This window comes from Malaclemys terrapin, chromosome 4 (assembly GCF_027887155.1).
Source record: "Malaclemys terrapin pileata isolate rMalTer1 chromosome 4, rMalTer1.hap1, whole genome shotgun sequence".
In the NCBI taxonomy this organism is placed as follows: domain Eukaryota; kingdom Metazoa; phylum Chordata; order Testudines; family Emydidae; genus Malaclemys; species Malaclemys terrapin.
Window position 1 is genome coordinate 122,391,946 of NC_071508.1, and position 24,626 is coordinate 122,416,571.

The 24,626-nt window shown below is 40.9% G+C and overlaps 1 protein-coding gene across 3 annotated transcripts in view; it reads right to left on the reverse strand.

Moving 5' to 3' along the window:
* The window catches only part of TTC7B (tetratricopeptide repeat domain 7B), a 325,154-nt gene extending 318,688 nt beyond the window's left edge, over nucleotides 1–6,466 (reverse strand). For 2 of the 3 annotated variants that reach the window (XM_054028276.1, XM_054028275.1), the window contains exon 1: nucleotides 5,960–6,466. In XM_054028276.1, coding sequence (XP_053884251.1) covers nucleotides 5,960–6,080 — 121 coding nt within the window. In that variant the 5' untranslated portion in view covers nucleotides 6,081–6,466. The remainder of the gene's footprint in view (nucleotides 1–5,959) is intronic. The other variant, XM_054028274.1, reaches the window with a different exon arrangement.
* Nucleotides 6,467–24,626: the final 18,160 nt, after the last annotated feature.

The following is a 24,626-nucleotide window of genomic DNA, read 5'->3' on the forward strand; positions in this document are numbered from 1 at the left end:
TCAGTAAAGACTTGATAGTCTTTCCTATGTACGGGTTTGGCTAGTTTGGGTAAGGATATTGGTTTTGGGCTGATATCTCCCCTTCTTCCACAACAATAGTGACTGCCATACATCCACAGTTATGTTTGTGTTTAGCAAAAGCATCCGCATACTTGCGAAGTAAAGCCTGTAACTCAGGTTGGTCTGCATGATTAGTTACTATTTTGTTCAAATTATACCACTCAGGACGGTTGAGAGTTCTCCACTGGCGACACCATGCCACACTCAGGTATGACCTGGTGAGTCATCCTTTGACTGTTCTACAGTAAGACACAACAATTGGTTAACCAAATTAAGAACACATTCCTGTTTGTATAGGAAATTAGTTCCTAATAGGCAATTTCCTGGGTTTGCTAAATTCATTAACGCAAAGGTATGAACCTTTCTTAGGAGACCTAACTGTACTTTAATGGGGTTTGAAAGTGTGATGCTATCTTGATTGCTTACAAAAGTTGAAAGTGTTTTTGTACGCCCTGATGACAGAGAAGAGGATCTAGGATCCTTGACATGGATAATCCTAATTGCTGCCCCAGTATTTATAAAATTCCTGTGGAGCCCTCCATCACTGCAGATACTGTGGGTTTCCCGCTTGCATCCCTGCCTAAAGGGGCTATGACTACACTCGGGGCCGGATGGCGTTATGCCGAGTAGTTGTTGAATATGCAGACAAATAATCTATGGGATTTCCTTCCATCTCTTCATAGGCAGCCAACTCTGGAGGAGGAGAGGCTGTCCACCGGAGAGAAGGAAATGGGTCAACGGAGGCCACTGGACGGTTTGAGGGTGCTGGGCCTTGGTCTTCCATTAATAGCTCATTCACGTGTGCTCGGAGTTCCCAGGTATTCCGTTGTTGAGCCTTAACCATTTGCTGCAGTGTCTTAAACATTATTACAACTGAGTCCTCATTTCTGTGGGCAGGTGGTGACTTGGATCTCTGCAGGCGTGAATTGTTTTGGGCGGCATCTGAAAGGAAAGGAACACGGTCCCAGGCCACTACATGGGGTCCAAACACATAACCCTGTCAAGCGGCACGCCCACTCAAAGGTCCAGTTTATTACGTGGGTTAGGGTCACGTTTTGCCAACGCTGGTACCTAGGGAATTTAGGAACACTGAGGCCTAACCCTGGGGGTCCCTTAATCCTCACAATGGGATTAGCTCATGGATCATGAAGTATTGCAACAGGGGCTTCACACCGACCTATTTTAGGGCCTCCCTGAGAATATGCCTTGGCCAGTAAGGCTAATGCCTCCTTTAAAGAAGTCCTATTATTTATATGCATGTTAACCTTTTTCTGCAAATGGGGAAGAGAGTTATTGATCAACAAACTAACCTATGGTGGCTCATTTGTTTTCTCTTTTATGTGACTGTGCCACGCTGCACTTAACCGCGGGTGAAATTGGTGTGGGTACTTAATAAGTTTCTGCTTTAGGTTAGACAGGATGGCCACTCCAGCTTGCCCCGGATGCTGTTTATGTTTTAATAGGGCTACTGTGTCTTTAAAAGATCTTTCCTACCCTAAACTCAGGTGGCAAAATACTTTATAATGCTCGATTCACTGTGAGTTGTAAGATTTTAACCCAATCTTTTCTTGGTAAACCAAATACTTTTTCTGTTTCTTGTACACATTGTGCATGCATTGCAACTGAAGAATCCACCATCATTCCTACTTGCTTAGCTACCGGATCTAGGGTCTTAATATTTGTAACAACTGGTACAGGGGAATTAGAATTAGAATCTGAGGATTTTCTTTCCAGATCAGGATCTGGGCTTTTATTTGAGCTTGAATTTATAATTGTTATGTTTTGACTTCTTCTACCCAAATTTACATTTTTCTTATTAGAGCTATTAGAACTTTTCTCTGGAAATAGTCCTGGGTGAGCAGGGTAACTTTCCATAAAACCTTTACGTCTTACACTTAAGGCATTTCCACACTGACGCGGGACATTTTTCAGTCCATTAAGATCTGGTGCAACAGGGTGCTTTACCGGTACACCAGGTGATACCAGCATATACCAAGGGGGTATAAAGGGTCCACGAAATTTTAGGGACCTAGGCAATGTTGATGATTGCCCAAATGTCAGTAAGTGTTCACCCAAAGGGGCTGAGTCTTCTGACTTATATGGTGCCAATGTAACATTGGGTGGAGGAGTAGGAATTGCATTCCTTGGTTGTTGTATCTCTCTCTGTTGTAACCTAGAGATTACTACATCCCAGGCACTAGCTATTTGTGTCACTTGTGCCACTACATTTTTTAGCCCCTGAACAATTACAGTTTTTAAAGGCACTTCCTCTTTACTATCAGGGGCGCACACAAACAGAGGAGAGGATATCCTCTTCCCCTTTGCTCATTTTATTCTTTACATCACTAGTTGCCTCCTCTAGGATGACACTTAATTTCACCTTCTGTGATGCCACCCTGGGTCTTCCTTTTCCTATCTGCAGACTGCTAGTACCTTCTGCACTAACTTCCTCTTTTCACTCCGGATATTTAATCTCCAACTTTGCTTCTAAAGGCACTGTATTAGCCTGAACTAACTATTTCGCCCTACTTCTAGTAATTGACCCTGCAGGTTTCTCTATCTCCGTCGGTTCCACCACACCAATAGAGATGGGAACCAATTCTTTGTTCTCCTCTAACACATCTCCTGTAATCATCTCCATAAACATCATACACACCTATGGTTTTATATAAATATAATCTAGATCAAAAAGTAGCAAACTACTATCTACATCAATTTTTCACACATAAAAGTTGTCTAAAACAACAAAAGAAATTCCAAAACAAGAGCTTAATTAAAATAGAGTTACAGCTGCAAATAGACTATACATTTACAACATTATTAAAGATTGGGCAATTAACAAAACAGGAGGGCTCCCTTAAGAGAAAGCTCCTATATTCTAGGTTTAGTAAACCCAGGTCCCAAAAGTGTTTGTATCTTCAATCAAAGCCCAGCAGCATGTACGAGTTACCTTCTCTCCTGTGAAGGCTCCTATTAAACTCCTCTCTGTATACCTAATAATGATTCCTTCTCTATGGAGTCCCATAAGGTTCTCTTGTAAGCCTTATTTTCCCTACCATCCCTTCTTTTTACTGTATCTTTAACATCTACTTTTATTGTAAAGCTACTCAACAGAACATCACTATTATCTAACACAGGGGTTTCTCAAACTGGGGGTCATGACCCCTCAGGGGGTCACGAGGTTATTATATGGGGGGGTTGTGAGCTGTCAGCCTGCACCCCAAGCCCCACTTTGCATCCAGTATTTATAATGGTGTTAAATATATTAAAAACTTTTTAATTTATAAGGGTGGGTCGCACTCAGAGGCTTGCTGTGTGATAGTCGTCACAAGTACAAAAGTTTGAGAACCACTTACCTAACACCTTTAATGACTCCTCCCCTTTCCACCTGTGTTTATCTTTTAACTAGTTAATTTATGGCTTAGTATCAGGTTCATTCACCTAAATGTCTTCAAAATGAATTGCTTCTCTTGAACAAGAGAAACAAGAATCAACATCCAATTCCATCTTTCTTCTCTCTCTCTCCTTTTGAATCAGACTTACTGCTTTCACCATGCATATTCCTGTCATCCTTGACCATGAAATTTCTCCCTCTTCCCATATTTCCTGTGGTGTGCAAAGCTGCCTATCATCACTTCTGCAACACTGCCTGTGACAACTGTTGTTTGCAGTGTTGTTGTAGCCACAATGGTCCCAGGATATGAAACACACAAGGTGGGTGAGATAATATCTTTGACTGGACCAACTTCTATTGGTGGAAGGGACAAGTTTATGAGCTTTACAGAGCTCTTTTTCAAGTCTGAAGAGGGAAATAAGAGCATTCAAACTAAAAACAAGGTGGTGTGGGACAGACTGTTAAACATAAGGGGTTCACACATGTTGTAGGACTTAAAATGCCGTGGACAATTAGCACTTCTGCAGTCATGACAATGGAGGGTCAGTAGGTAGCTGGGTGTGTTACAAGTTGTCCTAATGGACAATAAAGCCAGAGTGTCTGTGAAGTCTATCCTTTTTAGTGTCCAGCAGAGTTATGAATTTAAGTTCCCAGGGCTCATCTTTTTGAAGGTTTTGTGCAGCCGTCCTTAAAGGATGAGGACTAAGAGGTCAGATATGGAGTGATTGTTTTAGAGCATTCACCCACAGAGGATGGAAAAGAGGTTGTTGGTTTTTTTCCTCTATGTGAGCAACTGAAATCCTCATAACCATGCCTTTATCACTGCTCACCTTCGCTATTTTAATTACCTTCTCTATAGCCACCCCAAGTTCCACATCACTGTACTTGAAGTCCTCCACAAAACAGCTTGTCTACCATACAGACCATATTTGTCTATCCCCTCCAAATTCACTACACGCACACCTGTTTCAAAACACAGGCATCTTATCTTTGTTGGTGCAGGAACCTGCTCTCTACATCTCTTGAAAATTGAAACAGCTTTCCTTGGTCTTGATACCTCATGGGCTATTTTCAAACCAGATGATACATTATTTCTCCCTTCGTCATTTAAATTCTCATCTCTAATTTTTAAATTGTATTTTGTAACCATTTAACTCCAACATATTTATTACAGTGATAGTTTGTACAAGATACTATGCAAAAATGTCTTATGTGTAATTTTATATTTCTCAGTGCTGATTTTTTTAAAGTTAATTAAAAATACTGTATTTCTACCAATAACCCAAATTTGTCCAAGTATTGCATGAATTATAAACTGAAGTGTTTTAATAATTTCATGTACATTATCAACCTGCATATCCCACAAGATGTAACACCAGCTTAAAATACAACATTCATGATTCAAAATAATGGGTCTCACCAACAATTCAAAATGTAAGATAGCCTGTCAGATTTCAAACACAAACGAACACCACTTTGGGCAAAGGGTGTGTGCTCCCACTATAAAGTGTATTCGCCTAATTTATACACAGAGAAATATCTGCTCTCCCTGTAAAAGTCAGTTACATAAACATAAAATGAGTCCTCTACCCACCAGTCTAATCTCATTACAGCTACAGACTTCATTTCTTCCTCTGAGGCCACAACTCACCTGTTACCCAAGGGATAAGAGTGAGGGGGGATCGGATAGCAGCCTTCAACTACCTGAAGGGGGTTCCAAAGAGGATGGAGCTCGGCTGTTCTCAGTGGTGGCATATGACAAAACAAGAAGCAATGGTCTCAAGTTGCAGTAGGGGAGGTCTAGGTTGGATATTAGGAAAAACTATTTCACTAGGAGGATGGTGAAGCACTGGAATGGGTTACCTAGGGAGGTGGTGGAATCTCCATCCTTAGAGATTTTTAAGGTCAGGCTTGACAAAGCCCTGGCTGGGATGATTTAGTTGGTGTTGGTCCTGCTTTGAGCAGGGAGTTGGACTAGATGACCTCCTGAGGTCTCTTCCAACACCAGTCTTCCATGACTCTATAGTCACACTTGTTAGTCTCTAAGGTGCCACAAGTACTCCTGTTCTTTTTAAGAATGTAAAAAAGACATGCAACCTTGCAGGGCTGGGCGCTGCTCCTTGTACATCTACATCGCTCTAGCACTATAAACATACGCACAACAATCTCTCCTCAGGAACCAAGGCTCAAACACCCCGTGAAAACAACAGCGTCAACGCGTGCAGGACCCCCACCCTACCCAGGGCAGTGAGCGCGCGCGCGGGACCCCCGACCCCACGGCAGCGCGCGAGCGAAGCACCCCCGCCCCCTTCGCTCATTCATTCCCTCTGCCCGCTCCGCCCCGTGAGCGGTTCCCCTCCCCGCTGCACCTGCCGGCCCCCGGCGCCACACCCCCAGGAGAGGCCGCGCTAGTGCCCACCAGCTTCCCGTCCTCCCCTCCCGCCCGTCCGCCCGCGTTCAGTCCTTCCCATGCCGACCCCACTCGGCCCCAGCGCGGCTCCGCACCGTTAGCGATGAGCTTGGCCGACAGTTGCTTGACGAGCTCGGGGATCCGCTCCCATTGGCACTCGGAGCGGCACCGCTCGATCTCCGTCTCCAGCCGCGAGCCCGCCTTCTTCGTGGCCATGGCCGGAGTCCCCGGGGGGCGGCGGCACGGGGCGCTTCCTCGGCGGCGGCGGCGGCTGCAGTGAGGGAGGGGGGACGTGAGGGCTGCGCGGCCTGAGCGCAGGGCGCCGAACGCCGGGAGCAGCGCCCCCTGACGGGCCGCCGCGGGACTGCAGGGGACGTGGGGCGGAGTCAGGCGGCGGAGTGGGGCGGAGGCAGGCGGGCCGGCCCGGCCGCCGCAGCGATTAGCTCTCTCCGCGGGCTGCGGGGAGGTGAAAGCGGCGGGTGGGCACAGAGCGTTACAGCCCGCCCCGGTGGCGCTGTGCTGGGGGAGGCCCCCGCCGGCCCTAGGGCCAGGGAAATGGCAGCTGGCCGGCCATTGAGGGTCGGGCTCGAAACGTGTCCTTGCACCAGAGCCCCCTCCCCCGTCAGCCCGGCCCGCGCCGCGGCCACCGCCTCTTCCTGCCGCCCACCGCAGAGCCAACCTGACCCTTTGCTGGGCCCCGCCCCTGGCCTTAGTGCCGCCTTCTTCCCCGTGCAACACAGTAACTGGCCTCCCCCACTAGACGCGGTTGTTGCCCAGGCTGAAGTGTCTCCCCCCGCCCCAGGTCGTGGCACAAACCGGCTCTGCTCCTGCTTTGCCTCTCGTTATAGCGGCGGTGCAGGAGGACCTGGAAGGCGGAGCGCGCCCTTGGGTAGAGGGCAGCAGCCGTAGAGAGACGAGTTGGGGCGCGGGGCAACCATCGGGCCGGGGATTTGCAGAGCAGGCAGCCCCGAGCAGGGAGGAGGCGGCTGCTCAGCGGTAGGAGGGAAGGGGTCTAAGAATTGAGGGCTAGGGAAGCGAGGCCAAGCACCAAAGTGAACTGATTGAAGGAGGGAATGGGGAATGTTTCAGCTGATCAAATGGAAAAGGGGTTGGTCTTGCAATTATGAATTACTTGGGGAAGATGGGCTAATAATAGGAAAGGCGGCCAATAATTTATGATTAGAGGAATGAGTCTTGGAATTATGTAAATTGTTGGAGGAGTCTGAAATAGGAGTGGCAAGACTTCAAATCTTTCCTAGCCCCTGGGCTAAAGTCAGAACAAGATATTTACTTTTTTTGGTTCTTTAAATAAATTAAATTTTAAAACAAGATTACACTTTGAAACTAAATGTCAAGAGGTTTTTTTTTTACGTGTCAAAACATTAAAAATAAAATTCAGTCAAAATTATTTGACAATTTTGAGAATAGTTTGTCAACCTGAAACTACTTTTTTGGGGCGGGAGGGGGGAATAATTTGTCCAAAACATTTTGCCCAGCTCTAACACAGATTGACAGCTAAGTTTTAAAAAGTGGCCACTGACTGTCAGGTGACTCCCTTTGTAGGGTCCTCAATGTGGACATCCTGACCTCATTTTCAGAGGTGCAGAATACCTCTAGCCTTTAAATCAGTTGTAAGTGCTCAGCCTTCTGAAAATGAGAGCAAGGTCTGTGAACCTATAAATGAAGTTATCTAAACACAGTTGCTACTACTAAAAATTTGATCTAAAGTGATTTTCCAGAGGTGACACAGGAAGTCTCAGGAAGAGCTGGAAATCACACACCTATCTTTTGAGCCCCAGTACAATGCCTTAGGTCTCTCTGTGGCCAATGCAAAGTGAATCAGTGGTCTCAGTCCAATTCCACATAAATGCATCCATAACAAAAACTTCACCACCACTGTTAACAGTAACCTCCATTTAGTCTCAGCAGAAAAACCAAGCACTGAATGTGCCAGAAACCCCTTTCTGCTCCCACTCTGCCATCCTCCTCCCCCCACAATAGAGCTAAGGCCCATTAGCAATGCTGTTGGGAGTTTATAATGAGACAAAGCATGATCTAATTGTAATGCACTGAGCACAGGACCTGAAGCCAGGCACTCCAGAATTTTAATCCTTGCTCTGTCAATGAGGCATTGTGTGGCCTTGGGCAAGTTATTTAACTCTTCTGTGGCTCAGGCTACATCTACACTGCAGCCGGGATGGAAGCTCTGAGATCGATCCACCGGCAATCGATTTAGCGGGTCTAGTGAAGATCCGTCAAATCAATAGCAGATTGCTCTCCAGTTGACCCCTGTAGTCTACCCCCAACAAATCAATGGAAGAGTTTCTCCTGTCGACCCCCCATGGTGTAGACTCCGCAGTAACTCAACCTAAGGTACATTGACTCCAGCACAAACCTGCCCCTAACCAGTTCCTTTCCTTCCACTCTATGTCAAATTTCTGCTAATATCTGCCACTTAGTCAAAAATCAGGTACAATCATTTTAAAAGCTGTTTTGTGGCCAGCCAGAACATCTGAAGTGCTGAATAGCTCCTTTACTGTGCAGGCACCGATCCCACACTCATTATATACAGGCAAAAATTTCACTGAAGTCAGAGTAATTTTTCTAGTAAGCCATGGTACTGAATGTTGACATGTGATCCAGTGATGTTCTGGGCACCCTCAACTCATACTGAAGCAGTATCTTTCCTGTAAACTAAGTAAAGCTGATATAGACATTACTGAAAGACAAACATATGATGCCACAACACCATTTTTACAGTCAGGTTTTTTAGAGTCAAAATACAGTTTAAAGGAAATTTAGATCATAGTGAGAGTTAGCAGTACCATAAAATCAAGACTTCGGCAATGTGCATATTATATTAAAAGAGCCAGACCCTTGAAGATCGTAATGATGAGCACAGTTCAAATAAACCAGAAGTGAAATGAACTGTAATGACATACTTCTGAATTCAAGATTTTGCACTTAGACAAGTTTATTTTTAAAGGTAAAACAAACACATTTGTGAACATACACACAATTATGTAAATGTAAGCCCTTACTGCATTTTTAAAGTTAAAGTCACACACAAAACACTTCAAAGAAATCCAAAAAGCAAGACAGCACGTTCCTACACAATTGATGTTCAACTGTTGTTGCTGTCAAGTTGATACAACTCATTCAGTACTTGCCTAATACAGGGGAAAAAAATTTCAAGACTTGGAAAAGAATGCATGTCTTTACAACTTTTAGACAAGTATCTGTTGATTTCTTACAATTCTCAATAAATAATCCATAGTATAAACCCCCTTGATTTGTATATTTCATCTTTAATGAATGGCAGTGCCAACCATCACCATAATAAAGCATTTAAGAGAAATTAACATTTCTTAGCATATATACAGCAACAGAAGGAAAACAGATTAACCTTTTTCTGTCTTAATAATTCCAAAGGAACCAAAGTTCCACATTACACAATAAGTTAACACTTTTAAGTTCTAGCCCAGCTAGAATTAAACAAGCCCAACAAGGTATTGTTTACTATCATTAACTAAATGTTTGCATATAAACTGTATAATATTACACAAAGGGAAATTATTTGAGTAAAAGCTATTATAATATATTAAATTTTGTAATGCTACCTAAAAATATCTAAATCCCCTTTGATCATCACTAAAATAATATTTTTTAAAAATGGCATCCTGTGAAGTTAGAATATAAAAGAAAGTGAACTTTGATGGTCACATAACTTTTATTCATTCCCCAGAACGTCTTATGTTCTTAAAAAAAAATTTCACAGATCTAGAGAGAGAACATACAAATGAAATACAAGTCACACACTAGTAAGTAACCTCACCAGAGAGTGAGTAAATGGGCTAACCAACTAAAGTCCTTGCAAAGGGAGATAAAGATTTTCTTGAATTTGAACTACAATTAACATTTACACAAAAATCTTTCCTCCTCTTCAAAATGTAAAATATTTGCTCACAATAGAATCCTCAATCTTTAGGTTCTAGCTCATCAAATACGTCTGCTCTGTGGCATAGCCAAGTGGAGGGAACAGGGGGAGCGATCTCAAAAAAAGGCACCACCCGCTGCGGCGCTTTTACTCACCCGGCAGCGCTTTTACTGACGGGGCGGCACTCCGGGTCTTTGGCGGAACCTCGGTGGTGACGGGTCCTTCAGTGCCACCGAAGACACCCGGAGCTAGTGAAGGGCCTGCCGCCGAAGACCCGGAGCACCGCCGTGTGAGTAAAAATTAAAAAGGCGCCAAGAAATTTAAAAGGGGCCACTTGTGCTCAGTGGGAGAGCGGCCGCTGCCCCGCTCCCCCTCTACCTATGCTACTGCAGTTCTGCTGCATGACTTACCTTCCCCATACCAATTCTCTGACATGTTTCAAAAATGTGCACTTCTAACAGTCATGTAAGTAGGAAGCACAGCTCAGATGTTGACAAAGAAACTCATTAGAAATAGGTCCCAATAAATGAAAAATATTATTAGCTCTTTAACGACTGCCAGATAATCCAGTAAAATCTCAACTATAGCATATATTCTTTAATAGTCTATTTCAAGTGGGATCTTACCTGCTGTACTCATGTCATTTTTCTTAAACTGGAGTAGCAGACACAAAAGACAGTCATACTGAGATCCTTTTCATAGCCAACCATACCAAATGGGAACAAGCCTATACTAATGGTTAGGCTACAACGATGATCAGTTAATAAAAAGCATGCATTAAAAGTCAACATTCCATTGTTTAGGCCCAATATTTGTCCTACAGTTTCTTAAGCTTGTCATAATATGGTGGGAAGTGCCCTTGAGATTCTAAATATATATTATATATATAAAAATATAAAATACACCTTCTTCAAGACATTTAGAAAAACCCAAATAGCCATGATTACTAATGAGCCAATAAAAAATGTTTCAGATTCTGCTATCTCTGCAGACACTGCTAATTCTATAGCAGTTAAATACTATTCCAGAGCTATAGTCACATCATCAATAGTTTTGCTGCACTATCAAAGAACAAGATAAAAAAAGCTATCAATTTCAACACCAAAAAAACAAGCAAAAGCAGTTTTCTAAATGGAAAAGGTCAGAATTGCTAGAGAAAGATTTTATTTTCAGCTTCTAAAATGACAGTATAAAAGAGGTTTTAAACATGACTGTACCCTTTTAAGAAAAAAGATGAACTTACCAAAAATTGTATTCAGAAGCATCAAACCATTTTCTTACCACATAAGCTAATGTGTGGTAAATAACATGAGGTAACATGCGATGAACACAAGGCAGTTTATAGTTTTCACATGTTAGCACGTCAAGGTCAACACTAGCAAGGGATAAGGTTGATGTCCAACCTCTTTCAAGGAATCACAATCAATACTTTAACTATTTTCCAAGGCTCAGGCAGAGACAACTAAGCCTCTAACCATGGTCTCCCACAGCCTGGCAAGGAAGCAGGCAGTGGAGAAACTAGTCAGTCTTTTCTCTCCCCTGCAATACAACAGACTGCCACTGGGGATGCTGCTGAGCAGCTGCAGCAGGGAAAGAACAGCAAGTAGCTGCTCAGAAAAACTCCTGGTTCATGCCAGAAACTGCTCATGGGGCTGCAGAAGAAATAATGAGGCAGTTGGGGAAGGATGTTCCATATTGCCTCCCCATAGCAACATGGCTGATTCAAATAGTTCAGTTTAAAAATTGCAGAGCATGGCTCAGTAAATATATTTTCAATTCATAATCAAATACAATATTTCTTCTTTACACAATTACCCTTGAAAGCCACAATTTAGTGCCTTGAAGGCCTCAGGTTGGACACCACTGACACAGACCATTGTTTCTAACTTGGAAAGTCATCCTGTTAATTTTTTACCTCATTTAAGCTAACAGCCCCCAGAAATTCTTTCAGTGGCTTTGTTAATAAAAATATGCAGAAAGAGGAAATGTTTATTGTTTTAGAAAAATAATCTGTATTATACAGACTAATATTGTCACACACAGAAAATAAACCATATGCAACAAAGTGGCAGAGAACTTTTATATGACCTAGATATTTAAAATTAAGAGGACTACCTCCATAATGATTATTTTTATTACTTCTTGAGCATTGATAATGTGCTTGGCAATGTACAAGACAAAATACAGAGAGTCTTGGCCTTAAGAAATTTGCATAATCCAAGTTCCCAACTGCAAGGTGAACAGTAGTATCAAGTTCTATGTTTTTAAATATATTATGAAGAAAAGAAATCCTAGCAATGGTAATGGCCCTTTACTAGACAGAGATAGTAACATTGTTAATAATGATGCACACATGCAAAAATATTCCATAAGTATTTCTGATCTGTAATTGGAAAGAAGCAGGATGATGTACTTGTATCATACATACTGATCAAGTAAGTTCCCATTCCATTAGTAACTGAGGAGGATGTTAGATAACATCTACTATGAATAAACATTTTTAAATCAGCAGGCCTCAATAACTTGCAACCCAAGACTCCTACAAGGAGATCTCTGGCTCGCTGATGTTAACTTTTAATAAATATTGGAATACCAAGGAAATTCCAGAAGACACAAACAATGCTATAGTTGTGCCAATATTCAAAAAGAGCAAGCAGGATGACCTGAGTAACTATAGGCAGGTTAGCCTGACATCAATTCTGTGCAACATTAGGGAAAAACTGATTCAACTGATAAAGAACTAAAGGATAGGAGTAAAATTAATCCCAGTCAACATGCCTTTATAGAAAATAGATCTTCTCAAACTAGCCCAATTTATTTTTTGGTGAGATTACAAGGTTGGTTGACAAAGATAACTGCACAGATGTAGTATATTTAGACTTCTGTAAGGCATTTGACTTAATACTGCATTCTTATTAAAAAATAGAACTACACAATATCAATAAGCAACACGTTAAATGGACTAAGAACAGGCTAATTAACAGATCTCAAAAAGTAGTTGTCAATGGGGAATCCTCACTGAATGTGTCTGTTTTTAGTGCAGTTCCACAGGCATCAATACTAGGCCTGACACTATTCAACATTTTCATCAATGAGCTGGAAATATAAAATCTCTACTGACAAAATCTCCAGATGACACAAAGATGTGTGGAACGGTAAATAATGATGAGGACAGAGCAATCATACAGAGCGATCTGGATCACTGGGTAATTTAGACCCATTCAAACGAAATATATTTTAATATAATCAAATGTAAATTTATACATCTAGAACAGTGATACTCATCCTGAGGCTCACGAGCCGCAATGTGTCTTTAATGTGTCTTCTATGGCTCTTTGCAACACGATACTAAGGCTGTGTCGACACTGCCACTTTCAGCGCTAAAACTTTAGTCATTCAGGGGTGTGAAAAAACACCCCCCCACCCCCGAGCAACAAAAGTTTTAGCGCTGAAAAACGCCAGTATAGACAGCGCTTTATCGCTAAGAGCCACGCTCCCGGTGAGAAAGCGACCACCCCTTGTTCGGGGTGGGATTTTTTTAATCGCCGGGACAGCTCTCCCCCAACGATAAAGCATGACTACACTACCCATGTCACAGCGCTGCCATGGCCGTGCTGTAACATGGGCAGTATAGACATACCCTAAAAGAGTGTGTGATTTAATTATTAACAAAATCAGGATGCTTTTACTATGTTATTAACCAACTGTAATTGATAAAATAATAATACTTGGTCAGTCATTCTGCTGTGAGAACAACATATATAACATATGAATAACATGTAACTTAGATATACATGTTATTCTCACAACAAAATGACTGACAAGATGATGTACAAATCTACACTGGTTACTCTGGTGATTCAACAATAGACTTACACCATATAAATTTAAATGCATTTTATTTTTAAATACACCTCTACCTCGATATAACGCTGTCCTCGGGAGCCAAAAAATCTTACCGCATTATAGGTGAAACCGCCTTATATCAAACTTGATTTGATCCACCGGAGTGCACAGTCCCGCCACCCTGGAGCACTGCTTTACCACGTTTTATCCGAATTCGTGTTATATTGGGTGGCGTTATATAGGGTAGCAGTGTATAGTTAAACATTTTGCAATTGAATGTATCAAAATATTGAAAAGATTTGTAATATTCAAAGTATTTATGAAAATTACTATTTAATTGTTTTCTTAAATTTTAAGCTATTAATGAAGGAAAACTGAAAAGCAAAATGCTCTGAAATATGTTAATATTACTTGCTGTTATAAAAAAGTTTTTGTAATACTGTCTGGAAACTTTAAGGTCTAATTAATGCAAAGAATTACATCCTTCATTTTTCTACATGATTTAATTTTAATTACAAAACTGTAAATCTATTACATTTCTCAATATTGCTCTGAAAATATTCTAAAATGATAGAAAGTGAAAAATATTTAGGATTCTGAAACTAAGTCTGTTTAACATCACCTAACACAGTGACAATCTGTCAAAAACCCTCAACAAAAACTAACAGCTCAAAAGAGGCTCAGAGGGAATCAACTAATATCTCTTTCTTACTTTTATCAATCTACAGACATTTATAAGTGAGAAGAAGAAAAAACAGTATTACAGAAAAAAAGGACCAAAACTTTTGAATAATTGTTGAAACCGGTCTATCACATGTAAAATACCAAAACAAAAATCAAATGAAAAAAAGACTGAACAGCTTTACAGCTTGTTAAAATGGCAAACATGGAGTAAGGCAAAACATTTTTTTTTAAAAAAGTTTGAGAAAATAATATGCACTTTAAAAAGAAATTTTCACTGAGACTCCAGGAGTCCAAAATAGATAGGCATTTCTTTCAAATAGGATGTTTTATGAAATCATGTCTATATTATTCTAAACAAAAATCTGACTACTATGTTCCTCCTTGCATAATCAGACACACCCGATCTAAAAACTCTGTTTCTTAACAAATCTGTAGGTGCAACATTGTTCCTGGTATACAGTACTGTACTTACCCTTATCTGTCCCAGCCTGAAATAGGAATCTATTCTAGGCCCCATCGTGGTATTGGACCACTAAGTTTTTCTGAGGGATAAAATGTATATGTATGATTGTATAACCAATCCATCACACCCAGACCTAACATGTCTGTTTATAGAGTAAGAAACCGGTTGCCTTTATTTTCAAAATCTATAATACAACATTTACCACCCAAATTTCAAACTGTTTTTGTATTAAGTATAAAAGAAAATTATATATGGTAAATAACTGAATTTGGAGCTACAATCAATGTTCAGTTCAGACAATGAGGGTATGTCTACACTGCAGCTGGGATTGTGCCTTACAGCCCGGGTAGTCATGCGCTAGCTCTGCTTGAACTGGCATGCTAATAATATGTGGACGATGCAGCATGAGTTAGCCACCAAAGTACAGACCAAGCGGATTGGGCAGGGTTGTACTTAGGCAGCTAGCCTGTGCTGCAACTTCCATACTGTTATTTTAGCGCTCTAGCTTGAGCACGCTCCCTGCTGAAGTGTAGACCTACCCTGAGTTTCCTACAGAGCTAGAATCCACAGGCAGAGCTGCAGGAATGCTGAACACTTAGGAAGGAGCCCCTCTTTACTTTCACATCAGGTCTCCTTTCCATGAGAGCTTCCACAGTTTATATGAATAAGAACCCCCTCAGCCAATACGTCCCTTTAACAGCTTACTGACATCTCTGTAAAGTCACGTGTACAGGTAAGGTGGTTTAGAAATGGTTATAAAAACACTCTTATTTTAAGTATTGAGGGTTAGTCTGTATCCACAAAAACAACAAGGAGTCCGGTGGCACCTTAAAGACTAACAGATTTATTTGGGCATAAGCTTTTGTGGGTAAAAAACCTCATGCCCAAATAAATTTGTTAGTCTTTAAGGTGCCACCGACTCCTTGTTACTCTTATTTTACTTTAGGGAAAGGAGACTTCAGAAACAAAGAATACATTTATTGGCAACCCACTGTGAAAAAAGAAACAAGTTACATCTTTCAGGCAACATTCAATTCCTACATTAGTTTAGTCTCAATTTTTTATATATTAATATAATACTAAGTTGGTTTTTAATATATTAATATCATACTAATGGCTCTGAATTCTAGCACAAGAATTACCAGGTAACATTTTCCGGTCTGAAATCTGGATTGCTGGGCAGTGCGCACAGTAGGATCTGAAAATCAGTATCCTAGTAAGAGCGAGAAACGAAATATCAGAGCTAACAAAACTTTTCATACTTTTCAGAGTATGTTTCATAAAAGACTACAATCACATGCAGCATATAAGAAGAAAGAGGGTTTGCTTCTCCTTGAGTACAAAAGGCCTGTATTTTACAGGTGATATCACTTTCATCTTTGTAAGCTTCTCTAAAGGAATCCCTGTCTGTGATGCTGTATGGAATATGGGTGACCATTTATAATATTATGGATACCAGTATTACAAAATTGCAATGAATCTTACAAGATATGCCATGTAAGGTATCAATGGAAAAGTTATGATTTGCTAAGTATGATAATCTTATTTATATGTATGTATCATCTCTGTATCATGAGTTATAAATGTGTGTAATATATCTGTATCTCAAACTTGTGCTGTGTTTCTGAGTGACACGCCCAGAGAGATTGGCATCGGGACTATCTAGTTTGCTGATGGTCCATCAAGGGCAATCAGCTGTACAATGAACCCATTGAGAAAAGCAAGGGGCTACATGAGTCAGCAGGACATGTAGTGACATGCCTATTGACAGGGGGCACCAAATACTCTTCCATGCCCATGTGCTTGTGTTTGGGACAAAGGATGCACAAGCCACATGGCAAAGGATATAAAAAGGCAGCTGCATCATCTCCATTTTGTCTTCAATCCTGCTTCTCACCTCTGGAGTAACTTCTCTACAAACTGAAGCTTTGAATAAAGGACTGATAGACCCATCCAAGCTTTGGATGTGTTCCAGAGGAACTTTACAAGCCAACAAACTCACCAATTCTGCTCTCCTTTTTGCAGCCTGCCCTGCCCCTGGGCATTTTCAATGTGGGCTATCCTAGGGACCTTGGGTCACACTGTCCATTGGTTAAAACTGTTCTAATATCCACAACTCCTTTTTTAGGTCTCTCCAAGTTCTCAAATAGCCCAAAAGGATGGTTATTTGTTACACAGCTGAGAATGGTACAGACAGAATTCAAAAGCTTTTTTTAAATCAAAACAGAGCCAGGGTTTCTCTTAATCAGAATCAGAGGGAAGGTAGAAACTACAGAAGATATATAACTCAAAGGAGACACTGGCCACAGATCCGATGACCTTGCCTTATGGAAGGAATAATAGATGAATCACAAGAGAATGCTGTGGGTCCCTTATTCTACAGGTGAAGGTGATAGCTACTACAAGTATACGCTGACAGATTTAGAGCTCAATTTTCAAACACTGAATGTACACTTAAACACGTAAATATGTAGCCCTGCTGCAGTAAGCGTCTCTGTGATATGACTGGCAACAAGTCTGACAATTAGTGCCAGTTATGTTTTTTGTGACTTAGAACTAGGTTAGAGTTCAGTCACACTAACCAGTCAGTAAGCAGACATTTGTACTGATCAGCAGTACATTCTGTATCTGTTCTGTAACTTAACCTAGGTTGTCAATGTAGCTTTTTTCCCCTGCATTACATTCACGAAAAATGGGAAATGATTTGTCATTTTTGTTTAAACAGGACTGGCAAGCTGCTCTCAACAAAATAAAGAAAACTATTATCCTCTAGTCATCTTTCTATCCCTTAGGCATAACTTTAAACAACACAAACACCAACCCTGAGATTTCTTTACCCTCTGCTGCCTTTAGCATTAATTCTGTGCTCCACCCCTTCTCCCACCTCTCTCCTTATTCCTGTTCTCTAATTCTAAGGCCTGGCCTATACTTAAAAGTTTTGCTGGCACAGCTATGCTAGTTAGGAATGTGAAAAAAACAACCCCTAACTGACACAGCTATGCTGGCAAGAGTCCAAATGTAGTCTCACTTATACGAACAAAAAAGACCATTTGCTATTGTAGGGAGCTTATTTCATTCGGGGAACTGGTATAAGCTATGCTGACAAAAGAGCAATTTTGTGGTTATGAACTGCAGCTATATTGGCAAACCCTTTCTAATATAGACAAGGTCACAATCAAAATTCTTATATTTTCTCCTCTACCCTTCATTAAACATCCAAACATCTTGCTATTAAGAGAACTAATTACATGATTAAAAATTGGTCAAGAATCCAGCAAAAATGAGTATTTAAGAGAGTAAATATTTTAGGGAGAACTGAAGCTTAGAATATTCTAAACGCCCCAAATTTGTTGCCAAAAATTAAAGATGACTTTCTATTAAGAAGTATAATACATTGTACCTCTGCATCCAGTCTTCACTTTAATCTGTGATTTTTTTGAGTGGTTCCTTTGCCTTTGCGGGAGATAGGGGGAAGAAAAGCTGTTTTTCCATCTTTATCTCAGACATATTTCAAAAGAAGTCAATGGATTTCAATAAGAATTTTGTGGGTGCTATTAGCAGAATTGGCCCTTAACTTTATAAAAAAATCTACAGTATTTACTTTCTCTACCTTTGCTCATTTTTAAACTCCACTTTACTTCCAAATAAATATCAGATTCCAAAATCTTTCTAAACTAAGCCACTAATTTAAATTATTTTGAATTAGTTGAATTAAGGCAACTAACACACATTAGCTTTTGTAATACTTTTAGTCTGGTTAATTTTTAAGTCAATTGTTCTCTTTCATTCTTAATGTCAATACAGACGCTCCCTGACTTATGCAAGCGTTTCGTTCCAGAACGCCTTGCGTAACTCGAATTTTGCATAAGTCGGAAACATATACCCGACCATTACGCAAAAAACAAACAAACAAAAACGCTCCTATTTCTAGCTTACAGAACTTTTTCCGTAAATGCGGATTTGCATAAGTCAGGTTTGCGTAACCCGGGGTCGTCCGTATTTTAAACAAAGGTGACTTTTACTACTGAAGAGACTACTAACAGGGAGAGACTCAGGAGGCATAAATTCTGGTTCTATTTCTGTCTCTGCCACCGTGTTGCCTTTGGCAAGTCACAGCCTTCCTGTGCTTCAGTTTCCCTTTATAAAATGGGCCTAATTCTAGAGTTGCTTAAAATGTGTGTGGGAAATTCTCCTAGTGAAAAATATGGAAAATGTCAATTCTGATTAGGGTGACCAGATCAAATATCGGGACGTGGGGGACAAAAAAAAAAAAAAAAAAAACCACCCTTCCTCCACAAGCACGACTCAGTCGGGCGGTAGGGAGAGTAGGGGGGCGGCCCGCGGGGCCAGGCAGCGGCTGTTCTCCCCCACTGGGCAGCGGGACTCGGGAGCAGCCGCTCCCGGGGGGAGGAAGGGGCCAATGGCCAAGCTCGGCGACTGCAGCTCTGGTGCCCGGGCCCGAACCCCCCGAGCCTGGGGCTGCTGCGGGGACCAAGCAGCGCGCACGCTGCGCCCAGCCCCTGGCCAGTCGCGTCTGGGCTGCTGCCCAGCTGGTGCAATCCCGCAGCGGCCCCGAAGTGGGGGCAGCAGGCCCCAGCCCCCCCGTCCCACTCGGGTCCCACAGGGGAACAAACGGGGCTGGGCTGCCGATGCAAAAATGAAACAAAATGAAAATTTTCATTTCTAATCTGTTCAAAAATACATGTGCGAAAACTAAAAAATAATTTTACTGCAACATTGAACGAAGATTTTTTGCTTAAAATTTCTTGCAGGAAAAGTTTGTTTTCCAACCAGCCCCACTTAATATTATCTATTTTTGTAAAAAACTTTGGAATATATGGTTCAAACAAGTTTCGTGTGTGTATTATAGTTGAGGCTACAATTTTGTCACAGAGATTGCAGAAGTCACAGAATCCTGATTTCCAAAGACCTCTGTGACTTCAGCCCTGGTGGCTGAGATCTACAGGATCCTGCCAACTCCTGCATTGGCAGGGAGCTCTGAGGTACCCCCCACCGCCAGAGGCAGTGGGCCCCCAAGCTCCGAGCCACCATGGGCAGCGGGGGTACCCTGCAGCTCCTGGCCACCATGGGGGGAGGGCAGGTGGACCCCTGCAGCTCCCTGGCCACCACGGGGGAAGCAAGGGACCGCCACAGAGCCCCGTCATGGCAGTGGGGCAGGGGAATCCCTGCAGCACCCCATGGTGGGGCAAGGGACCCCCACAGACCCCAGCTGCTGCAGGAGGGCTGAGGGACCCACACAGCCCCCAGCTGCCATGGGAGGATAGGGGGATCCCTGAAGCGCTGGGCCCCCAAGGGCAGTGGGGACCCTGGACTTCCAGCCACCCCGCAGCTGCCCAGCCCCTTCCCATTTAATCATGGATATTTTTAGTAAAAGTCACGGACAGGTCATGGGCAATAAAGAAAAAAATCACGGAAGTCCATGACCTGTCCTTGATTTTTACTAAAAATATCCATGACAAAATCTTAGCCTTAATTATAGTATTAGTATTATTTAAAAGGTAACATGTTACTTTCTCGGAATAGCAAAGAGCATGTATTTTTTCCTCTTGATTTCTCAACTAGCCTCAAACTTGCAGATACACAAGTTACTCATAAACATGTTTCCAGGATAGGGGTGTAGAATTATATATTTTTATCCAATTTTTATCAGCTTTACTCTATATTACATGTAAAGTGTACATATCTACAGCATTTGCAATACCCCTTGAAAAAGAGGACACTGGAGTGAAGAATTATATTAGATCATGAATTTAGCAAACTACATGACCAAATGTTACACACACCACACACACACACTTTTTTTTTAAAGAAGAATTATACAAACAACTAAAATAAGCATATTTATAGGGGTGCTATAAAAAGGAATAAGGTCTAATATAGCAGGCCTCAATAAACCCCACAAAACAAAAATATGCATCTGACTTTACAGTAAATTTGGTTAAAATATAAAACTTATCTATAATGCAGCATTTTACTTTGAATCATATTTCCTAAAACTAATGGTATAGAAGTCAGGACAAGGTTGTGTATTTTATTTATTCTTAAACAGGTTTTAAGCATAGATTTTTAAAATGGACTTAATTGTCAACATAGATATTTCTTTTTTTAGTAGTTTGTAAAGAATTTTTAAAAAACAGCAAATAGTTAACTTTTGTTCTTTAACACACAAAAATTCCAATTTCTACTTTAAAAAAAAGTGCTAACATAAAAATAAGCTTTCCCATTCTTGTGTCATGCAATTTCACAATCTTCCTGACATGGAAATAAATATACTAGTCACTCATATGCTACACTGATGAATGCTATATAAACTTCTAGATAGAACAGAAGAAGGAAAAATGTTTATCTCAAAGCACAAGGAGAGGAGACCCATATCTTCCATCCATCAATTTTTGTAGTTAGCTCAGTGAACAGCTCTGGAAAACAACTGGTAGCTTATGTATATTCTCAAGCTATACCTTGTTAACTTTTTTTTTCAATAATCATCATTTCACTTTTCTTATTTTTTTCTTACTATTTTTGGATGCAAGTATATACAATCAGTAAATACATCAGACTGCCCACATCAGTCTATGCAATGTAGACCCTCAGTTTTGTCCACCCATCTGGAATGTAGGATGCATCAGCTCACTCCTAAGTTTTTGTTGCTACATAACAATTCAGAACTCTTAACTCAACAGACAAATAAGTGACTTATAAAAATGGAGGGTGGTAGGGGAAAGCTGGCTTGGAGCTATACAGTTGTCATTTTTACCAACTTACAAAAGACTGATGTCTGGGGAGTAAACTGAAGATATTTTTTTACTGGTTGACAAAGACTGAAAGATGAAGGCACTTTGGTTTCTGGAACAGAGGCAGCCACACTATTTCCAGTTTCCGCTACCTAGAAGATTCAAACATTAAGATTCCTCAGAAGGAAGGAAAGAAATACAGTGATGGTCACAGTAAAAGCCAGTGAGGGTGTGTGTGTATGTTATGTGTATTGGGGTGCGGGGGGGGGGCATGCAAAGAAAAGATATGGACCATGATCAGGAAGACTGAGCCAAAGCCTCTGGTATGATTAGGGCCTTATCAAATTCACAGCCATGAAAAACGTGTCACAGACCATGAAATCTGGTCTCCCGTGAAAGCTGGTCTTTTGTGTGCTTTTACCTAATAATATATAGATTTAATGGGGGAGACCAGCAGTTCTCAAATTGGGGGTCCTGACCCAAAAGGGAGTTGCAGGGGAGTTGCAAGTTTATTTTAGTTGGGTGGAGGTATTGCCACCCTTACTTCTGTGCTGCCTTCAGAGCTGGGCAGCAGGAGAGCAGCAGCTTTTGACCAGGCGCCCAACTCTGAAGGCAGTGCCCTGCCATCAGTAGTGCAGAAGTAAGGGTGGCAATACCATACCATGCCATCCTTACTTCTGCGCTGCTGCCTTCAGAGCTGGGGGGCCGGAGAGTGGTGGTTGCTGACTGAGAGTCCAGTTCTGCAGGCAGCAGCGCAGAAATAAGGGTGGCAATACTGTACCATGCCATCCTTACTTCTGTGCTGCTGCTGGCAGTGGTGCTGCCTTCAGAGCTAGGATACCGGCCAGCAGCCATCACTCTCCAGCTGCCCAGCTCTGAAGGCAGCACTGCTGCCAGCAGCAGCTTAGAAGTAAGGGTAGCAGTACTGCAATTCCCCCTACAATAACCTTGTGACCCCCTACAACTCCTTTTTTCACAACACTGTGAAATTTTAGACTTAAATAGCTGAAATAATGAAATTTATGACTTTTAAAATCCTATGACCATGAAATTGACCAAAATGGACCGTGAATTTGGTAGTGCCCTAGGTATGATGCTTAAGGCATAATACCACAACAAAAAATTATAACTGAAGACCAAATAACTATTAAAAAAATCAAATATATACACACTTCTTGTTAAAAATTGAGAATGATACTTATATAGTAACAATTCTTTAGAATACTGATAAAACACATACATGACAATTGTGTGAATCTATTCCTTTAAGTATATTCTGGAAGAAGCAGCAGGGGAATGTGGCTGTGCTGGTATAAATAATTTTGTTTAGAAGGGCAGTGAAAACAGGTGCATCAGTAATGTCAATCTGGAAGATGGGAAATGTCAGCCATCTTGATGGTATGCTGTATTTTTATGCTCTTCTGAAGAACAATAACAATTATCCATTGTAGTAAAATTCTTCTTTTATAATACTGTACATGTGAGATGAGTGTATTAAGTACTTTGTCTGACCTTCTATGAAGAAACAATCCTCTAAATTAAGGATAGATTGCTCTTTGTGTGAGAAGGAGGAATTTAATTTATTCTGAGCAGTAGAAAGTCAAGTAAAACTCTGGTTTTGTGCTTTTCCTGCTCCAAGCCTTCTGCTTTTTTCATATCTAGCCCTAAATTGTTACCGTTTGTCTTTTTAAAAACAGTAAGTTCTCAGAACAAATAAATAGTTTATTTGTACAACTAAATATTTTGATTTTTTTTAAATATGTTAATATAAATAAAAGTAAATAGTAATTTAGAGTTATACTGTTAAAGAACTGGGTTTTCAAGAAACTCATCTACTGCTCTTCCTAGTACTGTTGACTGCACCAAATAATCTGGAAGGAATGGAGAAATATAAATTCAAATTAAATTAGAATCTGTCAGTAACATCTGCCATACTTCCTCTTAATAAATATGGCTGAATTTAGTATTTTGTGCTAATCAGAGAGAAATCTAGAAGTATACATACAATTAGAAATATATGGGGCTTGATTCCACCTTGTGCAGTGGTTTAAAAGTACGTTAAACTATAAATAGGAGTACTTGTGGCACCTTAGAGACTAACAAATTTATTAGAGCATAAGCTTTCGTGGGCTACAGCCCACTTCTTCGGATGCATATAGAATGGAACATATATTGAGGAGATATATATACACACACACGTACAGAGAGCATGAACAGGTGGGAGTTGTCTTACCAACTCTGAGAGGCCAATTAAGTACGAGAAAAAAACTTCTGAAGTGATAATCAAGATAGCCCAGTACAGACAGTTTGATAAGAAGTGTGAGAATACTTAAAAGGGGAGATAGATTTAATGTTTGTAATGGCTCAGCCATTCCCAGTCCTTATTCAATCCTAAATTGATTGTATCTAGTTTGCATATCAATTCCAGCTCAGCAGGCTCTCATTGGAGTCTGTTTTTGAAGTTTTTCTGTTGTAAAATAGCCACCCGCAGGTCTGTGGGCTATCTTGATTATCACTTCAAAAGTTTTTTTTCTCTTACTTAACTGGCCTCTCAGAGTTGGTAAGACAACTCCCACCTGTTCATACTCTCTGTATGTGTGTATATATATCTCCTCAATATATGTTCCATTCTATATGCATCTGAAGAAGTGGGCTGTAGCCCACGAAAGCTTATGCTCTAATAAATTTGTTAGTCTCTAAGGTGCCACAAGTACTCCGGTTCTTTTTGCGGATACAGACTAACACGGCTGCTACTCTGAAACCTGTCATTAAACTATAAATGTAATTTACACCCACTTAGTGGCCTTTTACACTAATAGAGTGGTGTAAAGTAGTCTTAGCATAAATGAGAATCTAGTCACACATTATGGTGTGGCAAAATTTTACACCCACTTTGCATAGGCATAAATGACTGCACAAGGCAAAGGGCAATGAAGAATCAGGTCCATGATATTTATATGTGACTGAGTATTGTTCGTCCTCATATTAAAAATTAAATAGGTGATAGGCTAAACACTATACCAGTATAGCACAAAAAAAAAGCAGACTTTGCATCCAAATATCCTTGTATAAAAGAAAAT